The sequence below is a fragment of the Pipistrellus hanaki genome (genome assembly GCF_964339955.1).
Source record: "Pipistrellus hanaki genome assembly, chromosome: 5".
In the NCBI taxonomy this organism is placed as follows: domain Eukaryota; kingdom Metazoa; phylum Chordata; class Mammalia; order Chiroptera; family Vespertilionidae; genus Pipistrellus; species Pipistrellus hanaki.
Window position 1 is genome coordinate 68,108,228 of NC_140507.1, and position 26,472 is coordinate 68,134,699.

Sequence of the window (26,472 nt, forward strand, 5' to 3'; positions counted from 1 at the left end):
TGAAATTTTGTGTCTGTTCTTGATATTAATAACACCATCTAGTTTGCGACACGTACAAATTTAGTCTGTGTGTACTTGGATAAATACCTGAAGTCAACAGTAAAAACTAGACTGAATCACGTATGACTTTAGATATACAGCTGATGGGGATTTACCGTATTTTCCAGCGTATAAGACAACCCCCTAATTTTACAGTTAAAACATAGGTTTAGGCCTATATTCGCTGTATACGACTACACCCCACTTCCGAGGCAACACCAGTTCTTTTTTTAATAGACCGCCTCTCTGACTCTGGCCAATCTGAGCAGGCTTTTTACTAGAACACAGTGTAGCTTCGGGTACAGAACATGTATAATTTGCATGCATAAAAAGCGTGCTTGGATTGGCTGAGTTAGAGAGGCGGTCTATTAAAAAAAGAACTGGTGTTGCCTTGAAAGTGGGGGGTAGACTTATACGGCAAATATAGGCCTAAACCTATCTTTTAACTGTAAAATTAGGGCGTCGTCTTATATGCCGGAAAATACGGTAAAAAATAAGCCCTGATAACTTGAACTATCTCATTAAACATTGGAAGAAAAGGACAAAGTTGTCTCCCTTTCAAAACCATCCTGGATGACTGGATTTGTTTGTGGGACCCACGCAGTCGGGCTGCTGTGCATCAGTGACAGTCACTTAAGTCTCTGATCAGAGACCTCAGGGAGCCGCAGAGATGAGAGGAGGCAGATAGTTACTTCTGGTTTCTGGATTTAGCTAATTTTTTTTTTAGCACATCGTACAGACATTTCATGAAATAAACATTCTGCTTATAGGCAATGAAGTCTCCAGAACTAAAAGAACGGCTGGAAGAATCAGAGAAGCTAATCCAGGAAATGACTGTGACCTGGGAGGAGAAATTAAGGACAACCGAGGAGATCGCTCAGGTTCGTGTTCCCTGATTTAGAGAGAAATCTCACAGCAGTTTGTGCCAGGAATCTCAGAGGGCGTTTCTGATTCGGTTTTAGTTTTCTTGCTTTGAGGATGGCAATCTAGCACCGTTAATAAGAATCTAGCGCCAAGAGTTTATATTTTACAGCTTATTTGAAGGATAAAAAAATGACATGATTACAATTAATTGTTCATCATGTAAGAAATAATTTTTTAGGGTCATAAAAAAGTTTTTAATAAAGAGCTACTTTGTAGCCTCTGGCTCTGAACATCCAATTCTATTAAGTGTTTTGTAGACCTAAGGAAATTTGCCCAAACCACAAAATTATTAGTAGAAGATATTAGGTTGTAAGGATCTTGCTTCCATATGACAACTCAGTAAAAATAATATGAAATTCTTCAATCTGAGGTTACTCTCATTTTTAGAACACTTGATATTGAGTTGTGAAATCTTAGGGTGGAAACATTAGCATTTGGAGAAAATCCTGAAATGTCCAGCTAAGTCATAAAAGACTTATGCTGTGGCTTTCCTGTTAGATGGTTCATTCAACCTCTGTTTTAGAAACATATATGATAATGTGAAGCTCAGTACCCCTTCAATCAGTCTTTTCATGACTATTTAATAGAAATCTTTTATTTTTTTAAATTTCTGCTCATTTGCCTTAGTTTATTCTTCCAAAATTAAAAGAAAAAGTATACCAATTTAATGTAGTAACTAATAATAAAATGGCCAGTTGGATTCACATATGTGTTGGGGTCTATGCTAAGCACATTTAAGTACAGTATTTTATTTAATCCTCCCAACAACCCTGAAAGACAATTATTGACCAGATATTTAAACCTCTGCCTCTTTTCCTCCTTTTCTAAACTTAAAAATCTCACCAGTTTTCAGCTGTCCCCTGGATTGGCAGGTACATAGAACTTGCCATTTATTTTGCCTCCCAGTAGATTACATCTTTAAATGTGCTGTCCAAAACCAATCTATATATATCAGAAGTTGTAGGATACTACAATTATGTAGCATGAAGTGGGATGTTTTATTTATAGTAATGCAAACTAGAATTTAAGTCCACTTAAAAACATTTTTTATTATAGTCAACTTCAATATTGGTAAGAGAACAGTATAATAAATCTACATATACTCATCACCCAGTTTCATTAAAGATCAATATATGGCCAATCTTATTTTATCTATGTCACCACATTGGGTTATTTTAAAACCTATTCTTCAAATTACAGAGAAGACAATATACTAAGGTATAAACTTTATTTCTCATTACATGTTTCACTTTTTTGCTTTTCATAAACTATATCATTCCGATAATTGTTCGTTTAGGAACTCATTTGTGTGAGCTTCTTTGAGCTCTCCAAAAATAAAACATTGACTTTGAAGTGCTCTTGTGCTTGGATTGCTTTGCTGATACAAAAGAGGGTAGGTCTAAGTGAGATTGCTGTGCTAGCGAATTTTATCTTTAGCATCTTTCCTTACCTAGCTGTTCTCTCCCTCTTGCAGATGTCCTTTTTGGGGACTATGCCTGATTTTATCCAATACCTTATCTTTCCAAGCCCCCAGGCTTCCGTGCTGCTGAGCTTTCTTCTCCTCTCTCACTGGATCTGTTGATCATTGATCTCCTTCCAAAATTGCCTTACATTCCCTGAAATGTATCTCTGGCAGTGTAGCCAGAAATTGTTAATGAAGTCTTCTGCGATAAAAATGGTCTGTGCCCAGATAACTTTGAGAACATCTGGATAAACTTAAGTTAAATAGATTTCATTTTTTGAAGGACTTTCCACATGTCTGTCCCCAGTCTGGGCTCTCAGAGTCCTCTATGCTCTGTGGCAGCTTCTTTAGTGTGCCAGCCCTACGCATCTCTGCCATCGAAGTCCAGAACAGCTGTCTGTATCCTTCTGACCCTGAAGTCATGCAGTACTCTACTGTTGTGCAATTTTTGTGTGAACAGTTTTATTATCTAATGAGTGAGTAAGATTCTCAAGGAAAAAGGCCTTACTTTTTGTTTCTCAAGTGGGTGTTCAATAATATTTTTGAATAAACAAAAAGAACTCAAGTTGACTAATTTCATTTTTTTCTATTCTTGAAATAAAAACCTGGATATGATCAGGGGTCAGCAAGTATGTTTCTTTTCATTCTTGGGATCATTCTTTAATTGCCTACCCAAATTCCTATGTAAAAGACCCTTGCCTCAGAAAGGACTACACAACATGTCAAAATTACTCTCCTCGTTTTTGGACCATGTTATTTATCAAGGGTAATCATTTCTTAGAACTGAAAGCTGAAAACTCTAATGTCTCATGCTACATCAATCAGAACTTCTGAAAGAACCCCATAGTGTTTTTTGTTAGAAGGGAGACTTGATTCAAAAACCCAGACACAAAATATCTCTACTTTTGTAATAGAATACTTCTAGGCAAAATGTATTGACTGGGTTGCAGTGGCCATATAAATTAGGATGGTATCCCTAGAAACAGCAAGATTCTGAAGCTGTGAGTTAATTGTACTGCATATTTATTGTGTGGCCCTAATTAAATGACTTTGCATGTTTTGTCTTTCCCCAGAATCAAAAGTCCTTGGTGGCTGTGACTCATTACTGCTTGCTATTTCTAAAGGCCAAAGACACCTTCCTCTGCCCTAATTCATACACCTTAATTATAGAGCATCAGCTGCAGGATTCATATGTATCCATTCACATGCATACATTCATATTTTGAGGATTTAGAGACAGTAGGCACAGAAAAAGAAAGGTTCACATCCTTGTGAAAATAGCACTTGAGTGCATATGCAGGTTTTATTTTGATAATTTATAAGACCAACGTTTGAATGCTCGCTGTGTGTTATGCTTTGAGCTAGGAGTACACCTTGGATAAATGGGATCCATGCTGCATAGAGAAATGGGCAAGTAAACAATTACCAGTTTGAGAACAAGTGTGCCCCAGCTAGAAGACACAGGTATAAAGTCTCTTAAGCTAAAGAGAGCATTCTCCACACTTGCAGGGACCTCGAAGATGTTCCATGTAACTGCAGTATAGGTTTTGAAAATAGGAGTAACAAGATGTGACGATGGGGGTACATGAAATAGGCCAGATTGAAGGGCCTTGTGGACTTTAATGAAGGAGTTTGGCTTTCATCCTGGCTGGGGAGTCACTGAGCCATCAAGTAGCAAGTGTGTTGAAAACTTGGCTGTTTAGAAACATCACAGTTGAGTAAAACAAATGTATAATTGCTCATATATACAGAATTAAGTGAGAAAGATGAATTCAAGATGTTATTTTCAAGAATGAAAATTGAGAATGCAGTATACTTGGTTGTTATTTGTAAGGCTTTATTTTTTAAAATGAAAAAGTTTTAATTAATAAAGTAAGATAGCATTACATAGTTCAGAAAGAGAAAATAATGCAATCTCTTCTCTATATAAAAGCCTAAGCAATCAGCTGACCGTTTGGTAGCTATGACATACAGTGACCACCAGGGGGCAGATACTCAAAGCAAAGGCATAGAAACATGGAACAGATTGATGAATCTCAGAGGGGAAGGGTAGGGGGGAGGGCGGAAAGAGATTAATCAAAGATCTTATATGTATATTAGAGGCCTGGAGTACAGATTCATGCACCGGTGGGGTCCCTTGGCCTGTCCTGCAGGGATCGGGCTGAAACTGGCTCTCTGACATCCCTAAGGGATCCTGGATTGCGGGGCACAGGCCAGGCCAAGAGACCCCACTTGTGCATGAATGCATGCACCAGGCCTCTAGTAATCTATAATGCCATGTTCTAAGTAAACATTTGACTTACAAGGTTATTCAATAATTACTCTAACGTAAGATCCTTTATATCTCCCTGCATCAATAGCTATGGAATTAATACTTCTCTAATACCTTTACAGGAGCGGCAGAAACAACTTGAGAGTCTTGGGATATCTCTTCAATCTTCTGGAATTAAAGTCGGGGATGATAAATGTTTCCTTGTTAATCTGAATGCTGATCCTGCTTTGAATGAACTTCTGGTTTACTATTTAAAGGTGAAGTAATAGGCTTTGCTACTGTTTCCTGTCACAAAATAGAACAGTATTTCACAGCATTTTTTTTTTTTTTTTTAAGTTGGAGAACTATGCTTATCCCAAATAATGAATTAGCCAATTGTTCTTATTTGAAAAAGTTGAAGTGTAGAAAAATCTTGGGTTTCTGGAATAGTTTCCCTTTTTAGTTTTTGAGTGATGTTATTCAACCTTGTAATATAAAAAATAATATTCTAATATTATTTCTAACAAATTAAGTAGCTTAGTTATTATTCTTTAATTTGATTTATACCAGAGAGTTAAATAGACAACTTTAAAGCTTAAGAATTGACTTAAAAATGATTCATTAGTAGACTGAACCTTTTGTGGTTTATATGAAGCACGCCTTTGTGTGAGTGCTTTGTTAGCTTACAAGAGGAAATGCTTGAAGAAAGTTATATTCATAGGATCACTTGATATGAAAGGTGTGTTTCCAGTAACTCTAGGAAAATTTAAAAATTTGGATTATCACCTTATAAAAAAAGAGAATTAGGTCACAAAGAGATTGGAAGGGTCAGAGTATGAAATAGGAATAAAGTAAATATTAATGTACACTGAAAGCTATAAATAGTGGGACACATCAGGAAGAAGACAAAAGACAAACTTATGAATCCTGAGATTACATAATTATGAGGAGTGACCCCAAATTGTTTTTATCAAGTTCAAAGCATGAGTTATATAATGGACTATATCAGGGGTCTTCAAACTACGGCCCGCGGGCCACATGCGGCCCGCAGATTAGTCTGATCCAGCCCGCCAGGTTTTTTGGGCAGTGAATGCAGCCGAGGTGTTACAGTAGGAATTAGTAGTTCATATAGTCCGGCCTTCCAGCTCTCTGAGGGACCGTGATCTGGCCCCCACTTTAAAAAGTTTGAGGACCCCTGGACTATATGATTCTAAAGGAGGTTAATAAATATTAGGAGGAAAATTTCCCTCCTCATAATATATGTGGTTTTAACTAAGGTGACTAGGAAAGTAAAGGTAATGAACTGGTAATGTTGGAAACTGCTTTAAAATTATAGAATTTTGTGGTTTCATTTCCAAAGAGACTAAAGAATTCATGACGTATTGGCTAGTTTCCCAGTTTTTATCAAAGATATCCTGGGATAACTGCGTGGTATAATTTTGAATACCATGTTTTATTACTGGTATTATAACTGTGGTTAAATCCTGTCTTTGATACATACAATCGTGTGGTTCTCAGGTACTTTGCTGCAGTGGGAGCAACACTGTTATTAGTCCATATTACCATTTAACAGAAGTCTGATCTCCAGTCCTTTGCCAGCCCCTGCAGATGTTTCCTCTATAAATGGAAGTTTTCTCTGTCTGGCTAACCTCACAGAGTTCCTGAGAGGATTAAATGAGATTGTATATATAGGAGCTCTGTATAAACAGAAGCACTATACAAATATAAAATATTCTACATATCATTTTCACATTTGATAGTCTCTGTGGTACCTTATGCATATTATTTTCGTCTATTGAAAAAATATGATGTATTCTCTCTCTCACTTCCTCTCTCTAAAAATCAAATTTTTTTTTTTTTTTTAAGTCTTGGCCAGTGTGGCTCAGTTGGTTGGGCATCATCCCATGCATGGAAAGATTGCTGGTTTGATTCCTGGTCAGGACACATGCCCGAATTGAGGCTCAGTTCCCTGTAAGGGGGCATGCAAGAGGCAGCCAATTGATGTTTCGCTCTCACATCAATGTTTCTCTCTCTCCCTCTATCTATCTTTCTCTCAAAAAATCAATTAAAAATATATGACGTATTATCACATCACTTAATGTGCTTCTAGACAGTGTTGGCAGCATTTTGTTAGAATGCCAGCTATAGATATTCACATGCTTTAGGAGAGGTGCAATATTAGAACAGGACTTGAAATATTCTGCCCTTTTTACTTCTCGAACCACACATTCTTTTTCTTTCTGATGTGGAGAATTTCAAATTGGAAAACAAACACAGACACCCAAGAAAAAAACTGATTCATATCTGTTCCTTAACTAAAAAGTTAAACAAAGAAACGGTTTAAAGGCTTTTGGAGGGCAGTCAAAATATTTCTGGCTGCCTTGTGTGGAGATGCTGGGGTTCTGTTTCAGACTGTGTGGTGAACCCTGTCCTGGCAGGATTTGAGGTAGAGTGGGTTTCTTCACTGTCCAGGCCAACCCCATGACGAGAGTATATTCATGACCAAGCACATTCAAAAGGATGAACTCAGTCCAAGAACAGCTTTTGCTTCAGTAAAGCTGTACTGTGATGTGGGACGGAGGAATTCGGAGGCTGTGTATTTTGTGTTATTTTGCTTTCAAATTCTCAAGTCAGTTGAGATGCTGGGCAGATGACTTCACAGCTCTTGGCATCCCACTTGTAAAATGAGGGCACTGGATTAAAATACCTCTAATGTTTTTCTAGTTCCAAGTTGTATGGTTCTCTTCCAGAACAGTGTCTTCCATTTATTTGTTCTGTCCAGAACTGGCAGAGGTGAGGTAAATACTAGTTGCCATGATTTAGTAAATAATGTTGGCACTGCTCCCACTCATGAGATTCTAGATGCACGGCCAGAGGAACATAGGGCGAATTTATCGAGGTAAATAGTGAAAGTGGATGTGATGATAAGGATAAAGATGTCTCAAGGGAGAACACCAGACAACACTTAGATAAGGAACTTCCATAGATATTTTGCAACATTGAAAGCACAAAGGATAAAATGATCGAAGTTTACAAAGGAGTATGACACTTTGCCAGCACATGGACCATTAGCTCACTCCATATTGTAAGTTATGTGTTGATAAGATGGCAAGCACTGATCAGACAACTCTAGATAAGCTTTATACAAAGAAATATAAAATGCTTTATATTTCAGTGCAGCATCCTAAATAAATATTTCACTAGTTTTTCATTTCTCTATACATTATAGCAATAAGAGAATTCGTAATGTTTTTATAGACATTTTTAAAGGTCATAGGATAATTGCAACTTTTCCCATTGATTAGTAAGATCTCCTTGCACAGGAGATTAAGGGTTACTTTTATGTCCTGTGCTCACATGCAAAGCAAGACCTGCCTGAGTTCTGAGGTCAGCTTGGAGATTCATTTCAGCATGAGCCAAGCTTCTAGAGCAGTGTTTCCCAAACTTCTCTCATGATGAGAATCACCTGGTGGAGTTGTTAAAACACAGATTCCTGAATCCCAACTAAGAAGTGCTAAACTAGAATTTTTGAGAACATATAGGTAAAATTGCATACCTAACTTAGTGCTCTGTATATAACATCTGTGTTAGAGCACTAGTTAAGTATACAATTTTACCTATATGTTCCCAAAAATTCTAGTTTAGCACTTCTTAGTTGGGATTCAGGAATCTGTGTTTTAACAACTCCACCAGGTGATTCTCATCATGAGAGAAGTTTGGGAAACACTGTTCTAGAGGGAAGAGCTGCTTCCCTCACCTTACAAACATTATGGCAGTAAAAAACTTCCCCCCCCTCCCAGCCCCCTTAAAAAGCTTTATGAAGACATATTAGAAAAAGAGGGGGGGGGGTGATGGTTACCATCCTAATTGAAACAGTAATGTTCATAGTTAATATTTGGTATTTTTATCTGTATCCTCTGGGTCTATCCCCATATGTATGTGTATGGATTTATATTGATAGCATATTTTTAAATTATAGAATTGGTGTCATAGTGTGATTGAGTCTAATCATGACTCTGAATCATCCACCAAATCTTTCAGGAGAGCTATTTTGCTTATGTAGCTCTGGGTCTACTCTTTTTACAAGTCAGCTATTTCCTAAAGTAATTTTAAAAAATTTCAATTACAGCTGACACACAATATTTTATTAATTTCAGGTGTACAACTGATTAGATGTTTATATAACTTATGAAATGATCACCCCAAAGCCTCGTACCCCTCTGACACCATACACACAAATCAACTATCAATGGCTCGGAAAACAAGGGCGATTCTGAAGGATTTGAGGCATATTACACATATGCACACTTGATAAGGATTTGTACCAGTGATTTAGTAGAAGCTTCAAAGCACATGTTGACCCAATATCATAGCTCCCATTGACAGAAAACTTCATGTTGTTATTGGCCAATCACTAATTGAGGTGATCAGAATGGCAAGGGCAGCCTCCATTCAGTGTTTATGGAGCTGTGTACCAGGCTTCAAGGAATCCAAGATGAATAAGAAGTTGTGGTATGTTAGAAGTTCTTGGAGGGCAGCAGTTTGATTCACCTATTTTAGTATTTGAATATAAAAGACAGGCAGATACTGGTACCTTTTCTTTCTTCTACCTCCATTCCAGAAAAGCTGTCTTCAGAGTCTTGGTTATGTTGAGCAAGAGTCAGTCCTTAGTTAAAGAATTTAAATTAAAAAAAAAATTAATTTTAGAGAGGAAGGGAGAGACACACAGAGAGAAACATGGATGAGAATGAAGCGTCAACATTGATCAACTACCTCCTGCATATGCTCTGCTGGGGATTGAGTCATGTGCCCTAACCCTAAATTCAGCTGGCAACCTCCTGGTGTGTGGGTTGATGCTCAATCACCATTCTTTAACAGGCTGAGCCACACAGACCGGGCTGTTGAAGAATTTTGATTATTAAGATATATAAAGAGAAACAAAAACTTTTTTGCTTGTTATCCCTGGTATTCACTTACTCTTCTCTTCAGAAATTGAGAATACTGGTAAGGCTGAGGGAACCGTACAGGCTATGCTAATATGCTACTTTCCCTGATTGCAGGATAGGAAAAGCCACCCTGTGGTATGTCACTAGTGAATATATCCTGTCTCTCTTCTTCTTTATTCCTCCACCCTTTAGGACTTAGTTGATCAAAGGGAGAGTCTCAAGAAAGCCACATAGGAAGTTCATTCATAAAGGAAGCAAGGTCCAGTAAATTTATAGAATAGTTAACTAATCATCTCCAGTGAAATTAAATTTAAATGAAGAGAGGTTAAAAGCCATTTCTGTTTTTTATTGTTTCAGAGATTTTAAAATATAATATTTTGTGTTTGCTAAAGTTTTCCCTAAAACTAGTATTTTTTATTTTTGAATTTTTATGAGTTTATTTGAACCAAACTGACAACATATGCCAAGGAGTAAGATCTCAAATGCTCCCTAAAACTAGTATTTTTTAAGTCATTCATTATACTCATATATCACATAGATAGAAACTGAAAACCTATCTCTGATTAACTTTTATCTTATTTTAGTTACCTTGTACCTTCACAGACTTTAGTTACTGACTAGATAAACTTCTATACCAACCTATGATAAGTTAATATTTTTCCTCATTGGTATTTTTTATTGCAGTATTTAGAGAACTATAGGAAGAACTTATCAAAAAGCTTAATGTTTAACTTGTTTAAACATCAAAGAGCAAAGCTTTGGCTGAATGGACCTTTTACAACTTAATATTTGAGATTTCAGCAAATCATCATCCAAATTAGGATAGATTATAACCCTAAATGAGATACTTAAATAGTCATTTATAGTGTCAGCTCTATGATTAGGACCTCTCCTGTTTTTTGGTTCTAATGGCTCAGTGCTCAGCTCAAAATAGGTGCTCAATATATTTGTTGAAAAATATAATTTTTCTTTTAGAATTTGTACTAGACAAGTACATGTTTGAGTTAATATCTTATTTCTAATAATTAAAAAAAAATCTTTATTGTTGTGATTATTACCTATGTCCCAGCCTTTTTTACCCCCATTGCTTCCTTCCACATGGTTCCCACCCCACCCCAGGCCTTCACCACCCTATTGTCTGTGTCCATAGGTTATACAGGTATACATATAAGTTCTTTGGTTAATCTTCCCGCTCCCCTCCCCCCTCCCTCTGAGATTCTTCAGTCTATTCCATGTTTCCATTCCTCTGGTTCTATTTTTTTTTTTTAATATTTTAAAAATATATATTTTATTGATTTTTTACAGAGAGGAAGGGAAGGGAGAGAGATAGTTAGAAACATGGATGAGAGAGAAACACGATCAGCTGCCTCCTACACACTTCTTACTGGGGCTGTGCCCACAACCAAGGTACATGCCCTTGACTGGAATCGAACCTGGGGCCCTTAGTCCTCAGGCTGACACTCTATCCACTGAGCCAAATGGGTTTTGGCTGGTTCTATTTTTTAATCCTCACCTGAGGATATTTTCCCCATTGATTTTTAAAGAGAGTAGTAGGGAGAGGGAGAGACAGAGAGAAATACCAATGTGAGAGTGACACATTGATTGGTTGCCTCTGGCATGCTCCCCCGACCTGCAACCAAGGTACGTGCCCTTGACCAGAATCGAACCTGGGACTCTTCAGTCCGAAGGCTAATGCTTTAACCACTGAGCCAAGACAGCTAGGGCTGGTTCTGTGTTATTCGTCCGTTTATTTTGTTCTTCAGATTCCTTGTTCATTTGTTTTGATTTTTAGATTCAATTGTTGATATGACTTAGCTGAGTAGAAGGAGAAGGTGGCCTAGGATACATCCAGGTCATGTGAATATTTAATCATGGATGGACAATCAGATGTTGAAGCACATAAGAGAGAACCTGACTTTTATATCCGTTTTCTCAGTAACCTGCCAAAAAAGTGAGGCTGGTGATTGGAGTGTAGAGAATTGAGTAATTGGAGTGGGGAGGTGGGGGAGTAGGGTTCTATGGTGAAAAAAACACATCTGTCATATCTCTTATGAGGTTTAAAGAGACTATGTGATTCATAAAATAATTTTAGTCTTTTTAGTTTCTTACATTTGAATAACATTTTATCTTTGTAGTTGACTTATCTTAATTGAGACCAGTTAAGTAATGTGCAGTTCAAGTACCTGTAGTTTTCAGACATATATTTTTGGCCCATGGCATGCTCTGAGAGTAGCATAAAATATTTGGAACCAAGATTGCATTGGAGCTCTGGAGTTTTGCTCAGTGGTTAGAGTGTTGGCCTGTGGATCAAAGGGTTGAGGGTTTAATTTCTGGTCAAGGGCACGTACCTGGGTTATAGGTTCAATTGATGTGTCTCTCTCATATTGATGTTTTTCTCTCTCTTCCTCTCTCCCTTTTACTCTCTCTAAAAAACAAAGGAAAACATTTTCTCGAGTGAGGATTAACAACACCAAAAAAAAAAAAAAAAAAAAAAAAAAAAAGATTGCAATGGAAAATAATGATTATAGTAGAGGTATTAATATAAAACTATAGTTTTCAGTTGAAAAGATATAACTCAACTCAGTATATTATTCCTTAAAGGAAATAGAATTTATCAGATGATTTTCAGAGAAAGCCAGAAATTCCCCACTGTTCCATTTGCTTTAAAAATCTCTTAGCTAAGGTAATGGATTAATTAATATAAGAGAGCTCAGAGTAGATTATTTCACTTTGTATACATGTAAAAATATGGTATTAATCAGTGAATTTGATTTCTTTGTAGGAACATACATTGATAGGTTCAGCAAATTCCCAAGATATCCAGCTGTGTGGCATGGGAATTCTTCCTGAACACTGTATTATAGACATCACGCCAGAAGGCCAGGTTATCCTGACTCCTCAAAGGAACACCAGGTAATGTACTTGAATTAGTGTTAATGTCACAATAATTTTTAAGAGGAAGAAACTACACCAGTTGCAGGCTATTTAGCCTTGGTTTGCTTTTAAGTTCACTTAATGAAGATATCCGGTAATATTGTAGGTGGCAGGAACGGCATCAGGAGTTACACCAGATCGGAGTTCAGCAACCTTAGTACTTGAGTTCTGGCTAGGAAAGAATTCACAGCCAAGACTCAAACTATAAGAAAACATTTATTTGGAAAATCAGAGGTAGAAGAAGTAATTTGTAAAGGAAATGGGCTTAGGAAATGAGTTTTAGAGGCAAAGGAAGAGCTCTAGGAACTTGGGTGTAAGGAGGGTAATGGTAACACACTTGGGAAAGTGGGAGGGGGAGGAGCAAGGGAGGACGAAGGGAAAGGCAAAGGCATGGGAGGGCTCAGGAGAGGGAGAGCAGCGAGGTCCTCTCTTCTAAGGTTTTAAGGGTGGAGATTATAGGGGAAGTTCTAGGGGAAGATCTCAATAGAATATTCAGCAGCTTTCCAATTGCGTGGCACCAGGGCAGGGGGTCATTATTCAATGTATCTGGTCCTGAGGTCAGCCTTGATTGTGATGTTGCTTATCTAGTTTTGCTGCTTTTCTGGGCCAGTAGTTGAAATAAAACTGAGGTCTTGATGTCATCTCTAGGGAGGAAAGGTCAGGGGGTACAAACTGCATGACCAGGGATATGCATGCGACTTGCGAGCCGAAGTTTGGGGCTCTATTGACTAATGAGTTTGCCGACCACTGCGTAAGGTATTACCTTTACCCAGAAGTTTTGACTTCAGGTTAAAGACATTAGTACATTATTAAAATGTTTTTTTAAGTGTTTTTCCCTAAGGCAGTGGTTGGCAAACTCATTAGTCAACAGAGCAGCAAACCTCGGCTCACGAACCACAGTTTGCCAACCACTGTGCAAGGGGACAAAAGGTCACCCTGGGGACCAGGTCCCACCCTACAATTGTCCTTTGCTAGGCTTTCCATCCTGTATCTAGCCCATTATCTTTGCTCTGCTCATGTCCGTCTACTAGTAACTGCCTCCCACAGTTAGTTACCAAATTCTTTGTTAACTTTTTAATCTCTCTTAAACCCATTCCTTCCTCTCTATGCCTACTACCGCAGCTTATTTAAATAAGGCCCTTATCAGATCTTGACTAGAACGCCTGCCAGTACCCTGATCTTTTTTTCTGCTCTACCCACTGTACAGCCAGGTGACTTTCTACTATTTTTAATACAAAATTCCTTACATCCCTCCTATTTTTCTCCTCTTCTGTCTCTGTAATTTCTTAGGCCAACTAACTTGTTAAGTTCTGTTATTATCTACTTTGGGAAACTCCCTGTTTGGTCTAAATTAAGGGCCCCTATAATGTATTCCCAGTGTACCTTATGTTTCTGTGTTGTATTCTTAAGGGCTGTTAATCTTTATTACCCCATTGGACTGAGAACTCTTTGAAGACAAGGACCTTTCCTTTCTTTATTCTCTATCTTTAGCATGTAACATAAGGCTAGTGAGTAAGTGCTCAGTAAGTAATGAATGAAGAGGCATACCATTATTAAATTAAATGTTTGTCAGTTTGTTTTCTTAGCTATGAAACTGTTAACTAACTTGTTATATAACTGTCTAACTTATAGGTGACTAGAGGCCCAGTGCATAGAATTCATGCACTGGGAGGAGGCGTGGCCTGTGGGGATCAGCCCACTGTGGAAACTCCACTCATCCCAGTCAGCTGAACAGCCTCCCACTGTGGGAGCACACCAACAGGGGCAGCTTCTGCAGTGAGCATCTGCACCCTGGTGGTCAGTGTGTGTCATAGTGACTGGGTGACTGGTTGTTCTGGTCATTCCACTATTCAGTCACTGGGCCTTTATTATATAGGTTGATGAACTGACTTATATTAATCTTCTGAATTTTCATCTATTTCATCATGTGATATTTAAAAAATCATTAATATCATCACGAATTTCATCTCAAAAGTCTCTCTATTGGGAAGCTATCAAGCTCCTGCTGAAGGATATAGTTGAGAAAGGAAAAGAAAGAACAAGCCTGGCTGGCATGGCCCAGTGGTTTTGCATTGACCCATGAACCAGGTCACAGTTCGATTCACGGTCAGGGCACATGCCTGGGTTGTGAGCTTGATCCCCAGTGTGGGGCATGCAGGAGGCAGTCTATCAATGATTCTTTCTTCATCATTGATGTTTCTGTCTCTCCCTTTCTCTCTGAAGTCAATAAAAGTATATTAAAAAAAGAGCAGAAACTGGCCTGGCACTCCCAGCTCTAGGGCATGTTATTTTCCTATTAAATAATCGCACAGAATACACCCTTAGGCAAGGTCACTCTCTGTGATAATAAAGTAAGACAAAGCAGGCCACATAATAATTTTGTTTTAGTGCAAACAAAAGACAAGGTCACTGTGCCACACACAAAATAACAAACATCTCCTTTTGGCTAATGTGAGCCACTCCTTCACTCATTACAACTTTATCCTTATTCTAGTCTCCCCTATATAGGTAAGATTTCTAAAAAATAGCTCATCATGCAGAAACTGGTTTGGCTCAGTGGTAGAGCGTCGGTCTGCGAACTGAAAGGTCCCAGGTTTGATTCCGGTCAAGGGCATGTACATTGGTTGTGGGCACATCCCCGGTAGGGGGTGTGCAGGAGGCAGCTGGTCGATGTTTCTCTCTCATCGACGTTTCTAACTCTCTATCTCTCTCCCTTCCTCTCTGTAAGAAATCAATAAAATATATTAAAAAACAAAACAAACAAAATAGCTCATCATAGAATTTACTCCTGCTTTCTGATAGCATCCCATGAATAGAGAACCCCCACTCCCTTACACCCTCTCCCAGATCATCCAGCTAAAGCCCCAATCTTGCAACAGGTCCTCAACACCCGGCTTCCTAAGGCGTGTCTTTTCCCTTTGCATGAGTAATAAACCCAACTTGTTCGACTACAGGAATATTCCTGTGGTCTGCAGTTGCAGGACGTTGACACAAGTTTTCCAAAACTCACTTGAGAGCTTGAACTTCGCAGTTGGCAACAAGTATTGTCAGTTATTTTCCTCAAAGTGAAAGGCTGGCTTTGTTTATTTTCAAGAAAATGTCTGCCAACAGACCACTTTATATATGTCTTTGCCTCAGACAGTCATCATACTTTGGAATGCATTAAAGCAGTGCTTTTTGTATACTTCTCATTTTGTCATCTATATTTAAAAAGTTGTGTACTCAAGAGTCAAGATTTCATACAAGCCAAAATTTTTACTGCTTTGTTAAGAACATTCACAAACAAAACATTTCTTTATGTTTTAAAATATATTTTTAATTCTTTATTGTTTAAAGGGGGACATATGTTCCTTTTCCCCCTTCCCCCATTGACCTCTCCTCAGCTACTCACCCCCCAGCACATGCCCTCACCCCCCTACTGTCTGTGTCCATTGGTTATGCTTATATGTGTGCATACAAATCCTTTGGTTGATCTTACCCCCCTCTGCCCTGCACCCTCCCCTGCCTTCCCTCTGAGGTTTGATAGTCCGTTCAATGCTTCTATATCTCTGGATCTATTATGTTGTTCATTATATTCCACAAATGAGTGAGATCCTGTGATATTTATCTTTCTCCAACTGGCTTATTTTGCTTAGCATAATGATCTCTAGGTCCATCCATACTGTTGCGAATGGTAAGAGTTCTTTCTTTTTTACAACAGCATAGTATTCTATTGTGTAGATATACCACAGTTTTTTAACGCGCTGGCCGGACTGCTGTAGCTTTAAGAAATAAGCCTACCTATGCCCTGGCTGGTGTTACTCAGTTGGCTGGGTGTAGTCCTATGCACTGAAGGGTTGCTGGTTCAATTCCTGGTTCATGGCACATGCCTGGGTTTCCGGCTAGTTCCTCAGTAAGGGGCATGCAGGAGGCAGCCAATCAATGATCCTCTTTCATCATTAATGTTTCTTTCTCTTCCTTTCTCTTCCTTTCTCTTCCTCTCTGAAATCAATACAAAAATATTTTTTCAGAAAAGAGAAACAACCACAAATCTGATTCAAAAACAAACAAAAACTAGCAGTATAATGCCAGCAAAATGCTTTGGGAACTTAAAGAAAGCAAGGTACTATAGGCTGGATAGCAGCCTTTCGTGGGAAGTATAAATCAAACTGGGCTTTTGAGGGTTGAATAAGATTTGGGGGAATGGAGAAGAATGGGAACCCTATTTCAGTGTGTAGAATGGGTATAAATCTGGCTTTGGAGGAAGAGTCAGCCATGTTTAGTGGACCGAATCTAAGGTGTTGTTTGTTTGTTTGTTTGTTTGTTTTCTGTTGATAGTTCACTAGAAGAGGGAAAGGAGGAGATAAAGAGGGCTTCCTTTAATGTTAAGGTTAAGAACTTGACCTTTAGCCCTAGCTGTCTTGGCTGGGTGAATGGAATGTCATCCTGCAGACTGAAGTGTCGCAGGTTCAATTCTGGTCAAGGCCACATGCCTAGTAGGGGTATCTCTCTCTCCCTCTCCCTTCCTGACTGATATCAATATATTTTTTAAAAAGAACTTGACTTTTGCCCTATATCTAAGCAAATGAGTTACTTAGCAGGAGAGAGGCATGATGACACTGGTATTACGGAATACCAATTTTATAGCGGTATGCATAATTTTCTATTTATTTCCTGCCCTCTCCAAATTCTTCATTTAATATTCTTCTACCCATTTCTTCTGTTTAACTCCATTGTCAAGGTAAACAGTTAGGTGGACTTGACAAATCTTCACTGTATTGACAGGATATGAACATTTTTCTATGCTATCGTCAGTTATAGAAGAATTTAACATTGCTCTCATTTCTTATTACTGATATCTATAGCTACTTCTAGCGTCTCCTTGGTTGACTGGCTTCTTTTTTATTTACGAGATTGGACATACTTACTTCAATTGCTACATTATTTTCCTATTTTTGGCTGTAACATTATATATCAAATTTAGAACTTGGAAAAACAGAGGATAATTATTGTACTAGTACCATAAGCATTTTAGGTAAATTAGCAAAAGAGTAGATATAAGTAATAAAATTCACCAATGGCAGGTTTTATTTTGGGAAACTGATTAATTCATTTTTTCTAGTAACCAGATCTCTGTGATCCTGGAAAATAAAAGGAGAAAATGTGATAATTGTTGTTTACATGTTTGACCTCTTCTCCCCACAGAACATTTGTAAATGGCTCTTCCGTGTCCAGTCCTATACAGCTACACCATGGGGACAGGATATTATGGGGAAACAACCACTTCTTCAGGTATGACATTATTCTTGGTTCTTAAAAAGGATTATTGAAATCTGTACTCTGAAATAGAAGAATATATATTGAAAAGTGAATATAACTCCATAAACATGATATATTTTAGTGTATAATATTTACTTATTTTCTAAAGATGTATTTATATACTATATTCATAGTAGGGCAAAAGTAGGTGTACTGTTGTTCTTATGGAAAATAATATAATAAATAATAATGCAAAAATAAACGGTTTCTTGTAGTAACAGCTGTAAACCTACTTTTGCCCCAGCTGTATAGGTGTTTGCTTGTAGCCCAAGAAACATATGAACCATACACTCAGGAAAAATGGTTTACTTACAGATTTTTTTCCTTTTTATTTCTGAGTGGAAGATGATTGTTTTCCCATCTGCTATACAAATACATTAATTTTTTTTTCTGACATGCTTATCTTTTTTGCTGTTTATTAAAAATTTTCAAAAATATGTATTTTATTGATTTTTTACAGAGAAGAAGGGAGAGGGATAGAGAGTTAGAAACATAGATGAGAGAGAAACATCAATTCAGCTGCTTCCTGCACACTTCTTACTGGGGATGTGCCTGCAACCAAGGTACATGCCCTTGACTGGAATCGAACCTTAGCCCCTCAGTCCGCATGGCCGATGCTCTATTCACTGAGCCAAATCGGTTAGGGCTGTTTATTAAAAATTTTATAAATAGGGATTGTATTACTTTTAGCTGCAATAGCAGCAAACTTGACTGTAGTGACTAAAATAGATAGTTTATTTCTTTGACAAAACAGAAAGTCCAAAGGAAAATGGCTGTTGGCATTGGCTAAGCCCTCTAAAATGTCATGGCAGAAGTCTTGTCATCGTCTTGACATTTTTCATGGTCTAAAGATGGCCACACCATTCCAAAAGTCTTTTCCGAGTGCCCAGCAACCTTCCATGTAGGTTTCATTTGCTGGAATTTGCTTCTTGGCTGAGAGAGAGGCATTGTTTCTCACACAAAATTGGTTTTCTGTTGGCAAGAAAAAGCAGCTAGATATTGTATGAAATTAAAACCCCGTCTGTTTCGCTTCCTGTAACTGATCATTGTGTTTCAAATATCAAACTGACTTTTCCTATCATTCATGAAGATCCTTTGCTTGTAGGCCAGATGATATTTTGATTATTGAAGAAAGGGTAGAGGGGTACAAAGTGTGTGGAAATATTGTTATATTTTTTCTCAAATTAAATCAAATATAAATTGCTTGGCTTAGTATTCAAAGCCTCCATACTTTGGTTAATTTTATCTTTTCAGAGCTTATTCTTCACAACTAATAATATACAAATTTTGTGTATTCCTATGTTGTTTCATTCATAACTTCTTCTAGCTTGTAATAGCTGTGTGGCATTGTATCATATCTCTTTTGTTATTATTTGCATTAATATGTGTGTTTTCTTTCTACTACTTGAATATAAACTGAGTAATCACCTTAGATTAAAATGGTATCACCTCTAGCAAATGCCAGTATTTAATAAATGAAATGATGTGGGTATCTTTATTTTGAGAGTGATCTGTTTTCCCCCAGATTGAATTTGCCTAAAAAGAAAAAGAAAGTAGATCGAGAGGATGAGGAACAAGATACCTCCATGAAGAATGATACCAGTTCTGAGCAGCTAGATGTAGATGGCGACTCCTCCAGCGAGGTATCCAGTGAAATCAACTTCAACTATGAATATGCACAGATGGAGGTTACCATGAAGGCTCTGGCTAATAATGGTGAGCAGATCTGTTGTGCATCTTAGAATCTATTTTTAGATTGAATTAATTTTTTTTACTTAAGTAGAGTTGGTATACTATCTTATATTGGTTATATTAGTTTCTGGTGTACAATATGGTGATTCAACATTTTTACACGTTACAGTGTGAACATCCCCTAATTCTAGTCACCACGTAAACTTATCACAGTATTATTGACTATATTCCCCTTCCTCTTTTCACTCATCCTCCCTCTTTTTTCTGGTAATTATTTCTTTGTTCTCAGTGTTGTTTTTTTTTAAAGTTGGTGGAGAGTTAAAAATGTTTACAACTGAGATGCTTTAAATGTTAAAAAGGAATTCTTTAGTTGTTCTCCTTATGCTATCCTTTTTTGTCTTTGGTTTTAATTTATTATATTTATAAAAACTTGCATTCTTTCTGCCTTGATCTACAAAACTCTGCAAACTATGTTCTCATTGATAGAATTTCTCAGGTTTGAAGCTTGATTATCACTGGCTCATTACTGTAGTGGATTTCTGGAGCATTAAACAGTCTCTTAGGTTGCGTGTGGAACATGTAGAGCTGCTTCTTCTGTAAGGAAGATAGACAGAACAGAAGATAAGTAATTGAGAGCAAGGAAAGCTAAGTTTATTCCAAATCCTTTTTTAAAATCTTATTTTTATTAGGATGACAAACAACAATCCTATATAATAAAAGTCTAATATGCAAATTGTCCCCTTGGCTGTCATTCAATTGGGAATTTGACTGGAAGACCAGGAGTTTGACCGCTCACTATGACATGCGCTGACCACCAGAGGGCTGTGCAGATCAGGGTGGGCGTCAGTGACTCGCTGTGACCTCTCACCAGCTACCCAGGGGCAGGGGTGACGGGGATGGAGATGTGGTGAGAATGTGGGTGTCCACCAAGCTCACTCTCACTCCCCCTGCTCCCCTCCACTGGGATGCCAGGGCTCGTGTACTGGGAAAGCCCCCGTGCTCAGGAGCTGGGTGCCCACCAGGAGCCTGCCCCACACCTGTGCAGCCTCTTCTGGCTGAGCTGGGCTGCAGCCAGCCGAACCGCAGGGGCCAGTCGGGCTCCCCATGGGTTCGTGCAGGAGCTGGTCTGCTAGACTGGCCAGGAAAGAGCACACTGCCCACCCAGCTTTTGTGCAGCACGCTGGGCGCCCAGAAGCCACACTGCACTCAGACCGTGGCATCCGGATGCGCTCACCGCATCTTTGCATAGGGACTTAAGTGCTGTGACTCAGGTGGAGGGGGGCACGTGGGGGCCAAGGGACCCAGGTGCTGCCCAGAGGTCAGCTGGACCTGTCCTTCCACACCAGATGGTCACACTTGGATCGCCGCAAGGACTAGGGACCACATCCATGTGTGAATTTCATGCACTGGTCCTTTAGTATAGAATGGTACTTGAAATAGATTGTGTTGTATAGTTTACCTTTTATTCATTATTTACCTTTTTAAAAATCATGTTTAGATCCAATGCAGTCAATACTGAACAGCGTAGAACAACAGCATGAAGAAGAAAAACGATCCGCATTGGAGCGCCAGAGACTTATGTATGAGCATGAATTGGAGCAGCTACGAAGAAGGCTGTCTCCCGAGAAACAAAACTGTCGCAGCTCGGACAGGTTTTCTTTCCAGTCCCCCAGCGCTCAGCAGCGATTGAGACAGTGGGCTGAAGAGAGGTAGGTGGTGCCTTGGGCCTTCATTGTATGCATATAACACCTAGGTTAAGATACCAAGTGGAAACATAGATATTACTTTAGAAAGAATCATATTAGAAGAGAGTGGCACAGCTAAGAACCACTTGACATTATCTTTTTATTCTTTCATTTTTGGAAGAAAAAAAGGGAAATTGTCAATTTATATTGACTTATTTAAAGCTGCCCATGTTTGGTGCTGCCCTGTTTTTAGTTTGTATGGCTTTTGGATGTGAATAAACAAGTATTTGTGTTTAGGAATTACACTCTAATATTGTATTATACTTTAGGTTCTGGAGCTTGGGTAGATGCTTTTTAAAAAAAGGAAAAAAAAAAAGAAAGGTGGTTATCTGGACTGATTAGCTCAGGTAGGTAAAGCATGGTGCTAATGAGATTTAGATTGCAAGTTTGATCTCTATACTGGCTAATTAGCATTGCTCTAAAATGTCTTATTCGTGGTTACAGACTGTACTTAACTAACCTCTTGCTATCCAGTGTTTGGTCTGCAGACAGGCAGCATCTCTGTCACCTAGAGATTGATAGAAATAGGGCATTTCAGGCCCCTCCACAGACCTACTGAGTCAACATCTTCAGTTTATCAAGATCCTTGGTTGATTTGTACACAGTCAAGTTTTGGAAGCAGTGCCCTATCCTAGGGCCTGTGTGTTACACGAGCGAGAGCCAGTGCTTATAACATAGCCCAGATACAAGCGCATGCATGGGTCGGTGTCAGTGATGTATTCCCTGTGTGCGAAAGACAGTTGTAAAGCTTGGTTGGCAGTTTGGCATTAACATGTCATGCACTGTATAATATTCTCATGTGCTGCTTGATGGTTATCTCTCCCTCCCTCTTTTTTTTTTTTTTTTTTTTTTTAAAGAGAAGCAACACTGAATAACAGCCTGATGAGGCTAAGGGAACAAATTGTTAAAGCCAATCTGTTGGTGAGAGAAGCTAATTACATTGCAGAAGAACTGGATAAAAGAACAGAGTATAAAGTAACCCTACAGATTCTAGCCTCCAGCCTCGATGCCAACAGGAAGGTGAGGTGGCCATTAATGGAAAAAATAGATATTGTTGAATAAAGCTGCTTTATATTTCACTCGTGTTTATTTAAATACCAGTGTGTTTGGCCTCATCCCTATCTTTACCTCCACAATCCAGATCTTTTTACATTTGTCCTCCTCTGTTTTTTGTTAGAACTTTATTTTGCTTGTTGGTATTTGTAGGACAAACCATGGGTGCAGTTGTAATTCACAGATGAAATATATATATATATATATATATATATATATATATATATATATATATATAAAAGCCTAAGTGACCGAATGACTGGTCAACCAGTTGCTATGATGCTATGATACACACTGACCACCAGGGGACAGATTCTCAATGCATAGGATCAGGGATCAGGCTGCTTCCTATTTGGATCGGGCCCTTCTGTCTGGATTGGGCCTTCGGGGATCAGGCCCAAACAGGCTATCCAACATCCCCCGAGGGGTCCCGGATTGTGAGAGGGCACAGACCAGACTGAGTAACCCCATCAGTGCATGAATTTGTGCACCGGGCCTCTAGTTATTAATAAATGGATACCAATCCCCTCTATTGTTTATTTAATAGATTAGCATTTTCAGATTTCAGCTAGAAAGAGGAATTGAACAAGGAAGTATTTCTTAAGGAGATAATCTCCCTAGGCTGGGTCTTGCATGTTTTTATCCAACAAACCATTTTTGTACTTGAAAATTCTTTTTTTTTTTTAAATATATATATTTTATTAATTTTTTTACATAGAGGAAGGGAGAGGGACAGAGTTAGAAACACTGATGAGAGAGAAACATCAATCAGCTGCCTCCTGCATACCTCTCACTGGGGATGTGCCCGCAACCAAGGTACATGCTCTTGACCGGAATTGAACCTGGGACCTTTCAGTCTGTAGACCGATGCTCTATCCACTGAGCCAAACTGGTCAGGGCTGTACTTGAAAATTCTTATTTTATTTAATGTCCTGTCCATGCTGTGATGCTGTTTTTTTCTGATCTTTACTCGTGTTTTTTGTTTTTGTTTTTTAAATATATTTTATTGATTTTTTACAGAGAGGAAATGAGAGGGATAGAGAGCTCGAAACATTGATGAGAGAGAAACATTGACCAGCTGCCTCCTGCACACCTCCTACCAGGGATGTGCCAGCAACCAAGGTACATGCCCTTGACCAGAATCGAAGCTTGGACCTTTCAGTCCGCAGACCAACGCTCTATCCACTGAGCCAAACCGGTTTCGGCTTACTCCTGGTTTTGTACCCACCAATGTATGGTGATTTTTGGTAAGGGACAGAAATTTCTTCTTTTTCTTTTTCCAGTCCCTGTCATAGTTATTTGCAGCAGGACTATGTCATGATGCATATTGCTCATTGCCATTTAGTCCCAGTTCTGCTATTGTCGTCCTGAAAAGCTACTTCCTACAAATCACCAGTGAAACTTTTGTATTTATTCCCTACCCAGCTGAATAAAGGTGAAAGGGCCTTTACTGAAGGTGAAAGAAGGGTGATTTTTGACCTTCAGATTTTTAAAATCTTTGTTTCATTATGTAACTTCTCTTGTTTTTATTTATTTTTTTTTTATTTTTGAAATGATTATAGGCAAGATGTTGAGCACTATTGGTGTATTTCATAATTCTCCAAAGTTCTAAGTAGACATAGCAGAAAAGTTGATAAATTTATCCAATAAATCTAAATTTGATTAGATAATTGACATTAGATAAATTGATATCTCTGGACAGATGAACAGGGGCATTTTGTTTCTACTTTGTTGTTTTAGAAAGTTTAAATATTTTTCTACAGTGTTTTTATAAGCTGGAAAATTTTTAATGAAATTCTTTTTTTTTTGAGGTGAAATTCACATAACCATTTTAAAGTGAACGATTCTGTGGCATTTAGTGCATTCACAATATTGTGCAACTAGCATCTCTGTCTTGTTCTATACTGTTTTAATTTTAAATTTAAACTATATATATTTAGAAATTGATATAATTTATTGCCTTTAAATGGGTAAATAAGATACTTTTTAGTTTACTCTTGTAAACATTTTGTGTTTTGTATGATGTTACCCATTCAGAAAAGATGTTACCCATTCAGAAAAATTTCCAAAAATTAAACTTTTGGAAAGTGAGAGATACTTTCTTAACCATCCCGCCCAGAAAAACATCCCCTGCCATTCAATATTTATGATTCTCTTTCTACTCACTGATATTCAGTGGTCATATGATGGCCCAAATAAAACATTTTTACTCCCATTACACATGGTCTTGTCTTTTGTGTTTTAAATTTACATTTATATCTGACTGCAATATTTTAATTTTAGTTGCACTAAAATTATAAAAAGGCACTATATTAAGCTTTGAGATTTCTGAGAAGCTCTGCAATGAATTGAATAACGAATGAGAGCTGTTTCAGTTTGGTTGATGACACTTGACTGATAGGTATAGAATGTTCAGAGTGAACTTTCATTACGGATCCTTTGTGTTTTACTTAGTCACTCTCCCTGTCTTTGCAGCGAGGCTCTCTTCTTAGTGAACCTGCAATCCAGGTGAGAAGAAAAGGAAAAGGAAAGCAGACTTGGTCCTTGGAAAAACTGGACAACAGGCTGTTGGACATGAGAGACCTTTATCAGGAGTGGAAGGAGTGTGAAGAAGATACTCCAGTAAGTTATTTGAGAAAAATTACTTAGCTCATACTCGGAGAAGGAACCAAGCATTTCGGAATGAGCCTACCCATTTTAGGGGAAAACTGTTCATTTTTCCAAAATAGTAAGCTTATTTATTGGATATTTATTTTAATCCTCTAAGTTGTTTAGTTAACCAAAAATTTTAATAACCCATTGTCCTGGCATCTTCTTTTGTTCTCTTCCTCATTTTGTATCCTCTGGATTTCTGGTAGAATTTTTTATATTCCATACTCACTTCTGTAGGTGTTACTGTTTCCGTCTCCTGGACTGCACTGTGAATTTATATAGGACAGAGACCATGTTCTTTTCCTTTCTCAACACTTTAACTCTGTAGGTAATACTCCTAGAATATTTGTTTTGTTAATTGAATATCAGTGATACCTTAACATTTATACTATTAGGAACATATTTTGAAGGTGTCTTGACCTTAAGTAGGTGCCATAGATATGGAATCTGGTACCATCCCCTCAAGTTGCCAGTTTTCTCATTAAGGCCAGCTGTATACTCTACATATTTAAAATAGAAAGATGTATTGAGCATATTTTTACATATTTTCAAAACTCCTGTGTTTGCATAGAGTTGTTTTATTCCTTAGCTTCTTGTTTTTCAAAAGGTATTATTTTTCCAAATTGTCATCAATAAAAATGAATTTTTACTTTGCTCAATGCACGAAATTCGTGCAAGAGTAGGCCTTCCTTCCCCCAGCTGCGAGTACTGGCTTCCCTCTGGCACCCAGGACCTGGGCTTCCCTCCCAGCCCTGACTTTGTCCAGAAGGATGTCTGGTCTAATAGCATATTATGCTTTTATTATTATAGATGTTTTTTTAAATATATTTTTGTTTTCTTGTGTATTCCTCTCCTATTTCAACATAGAAATAAAACAACATTAATAGCAAATACAAAAGGACCCACCACACCACTCTTCTGTAATGGATCACTTCTCATTAGTAGCAACATACCTTATATTCTTTTCTTTTTTTTTTAATATATTTTATTGATTTTTTATAGAGAGGAAGGGAGAGAGATAAAGAGCCAGAAACATCGATGAGAGAGAATCATCAATCAGCTGCCTCCTGCACATCCCTTACTGGGGATGTGCCCACAACCAAGATACATGCCCTTGACCAGAATCAAACCCGTGACCCTTCAGTCTGCAGGCTGATGCTCTATCCATTGAGCCAAACTGGTTACGGCAATACCTTATATTCTTGTAGGAACAAGTAGAATAGATATGAATGAAAAATGGAAGAGTTCTCCTATACATTTTATTTCTTTTTGTAGTCAGTGTGTGTCTTCTATGTTTTCATGGCAAGATTTCCAGGTAAAGGAGAAGGAATGATAAAAGTAATGACATAGTCACAGGGATGTAAAGTATAGCATAAGGAATATAGTTAATAATACTATGTATGGTATTAGATGGGTACTAGAGTGATTGGAGTGATCACTTCATAAGGTACATAAGGTACACTATGCTATATACCT

General features: G+C 38.0%; 1 protein-coding gene across 2 annotated transcripts in view; it reads left to right on the forward strand.

Annotated features, from left to right (window-relative positions):
• Positions 1-26,472, forward strand: part of KIF13B (kinesin family member 13B) — a 188,827-nt gene that overhangs the window by 90,630 nt on the left and 71,725 nt on the right. For both annotated transcript variants that reach the window (XM_084886371.1, XM_084886372.1), the window contains exons 12-19: positions 810-920; positions 4,820-4,954; positions 12,405-12,535; positions 17,741-17,827; positions 19,380-19,570; positions 21,045-21,255; positions 22,149-22,311; positions 24,820-24,966. In XM_084886371.1, the coding sequence (XP_084742497.1) occupies positions 810-920; positions 4,820-4,954; positions 12,405-12,535; positions 17,741-17,827; positions 19,380-19,570; positions 21,045-21,255; positions 22,149-22,311; positions 24,820-24,966 (1,176 nt within the window). The remainder of the gene's footprint in view (positions 1-809; positions 921-4,819; positions 4,955-12,404; positions 12,536-17,740; positions 17,828-19,379; positions 19,571-21,044; positions 21,256-22,148; positions 22,312-24,819; positions 24,967-26,472) is intronic.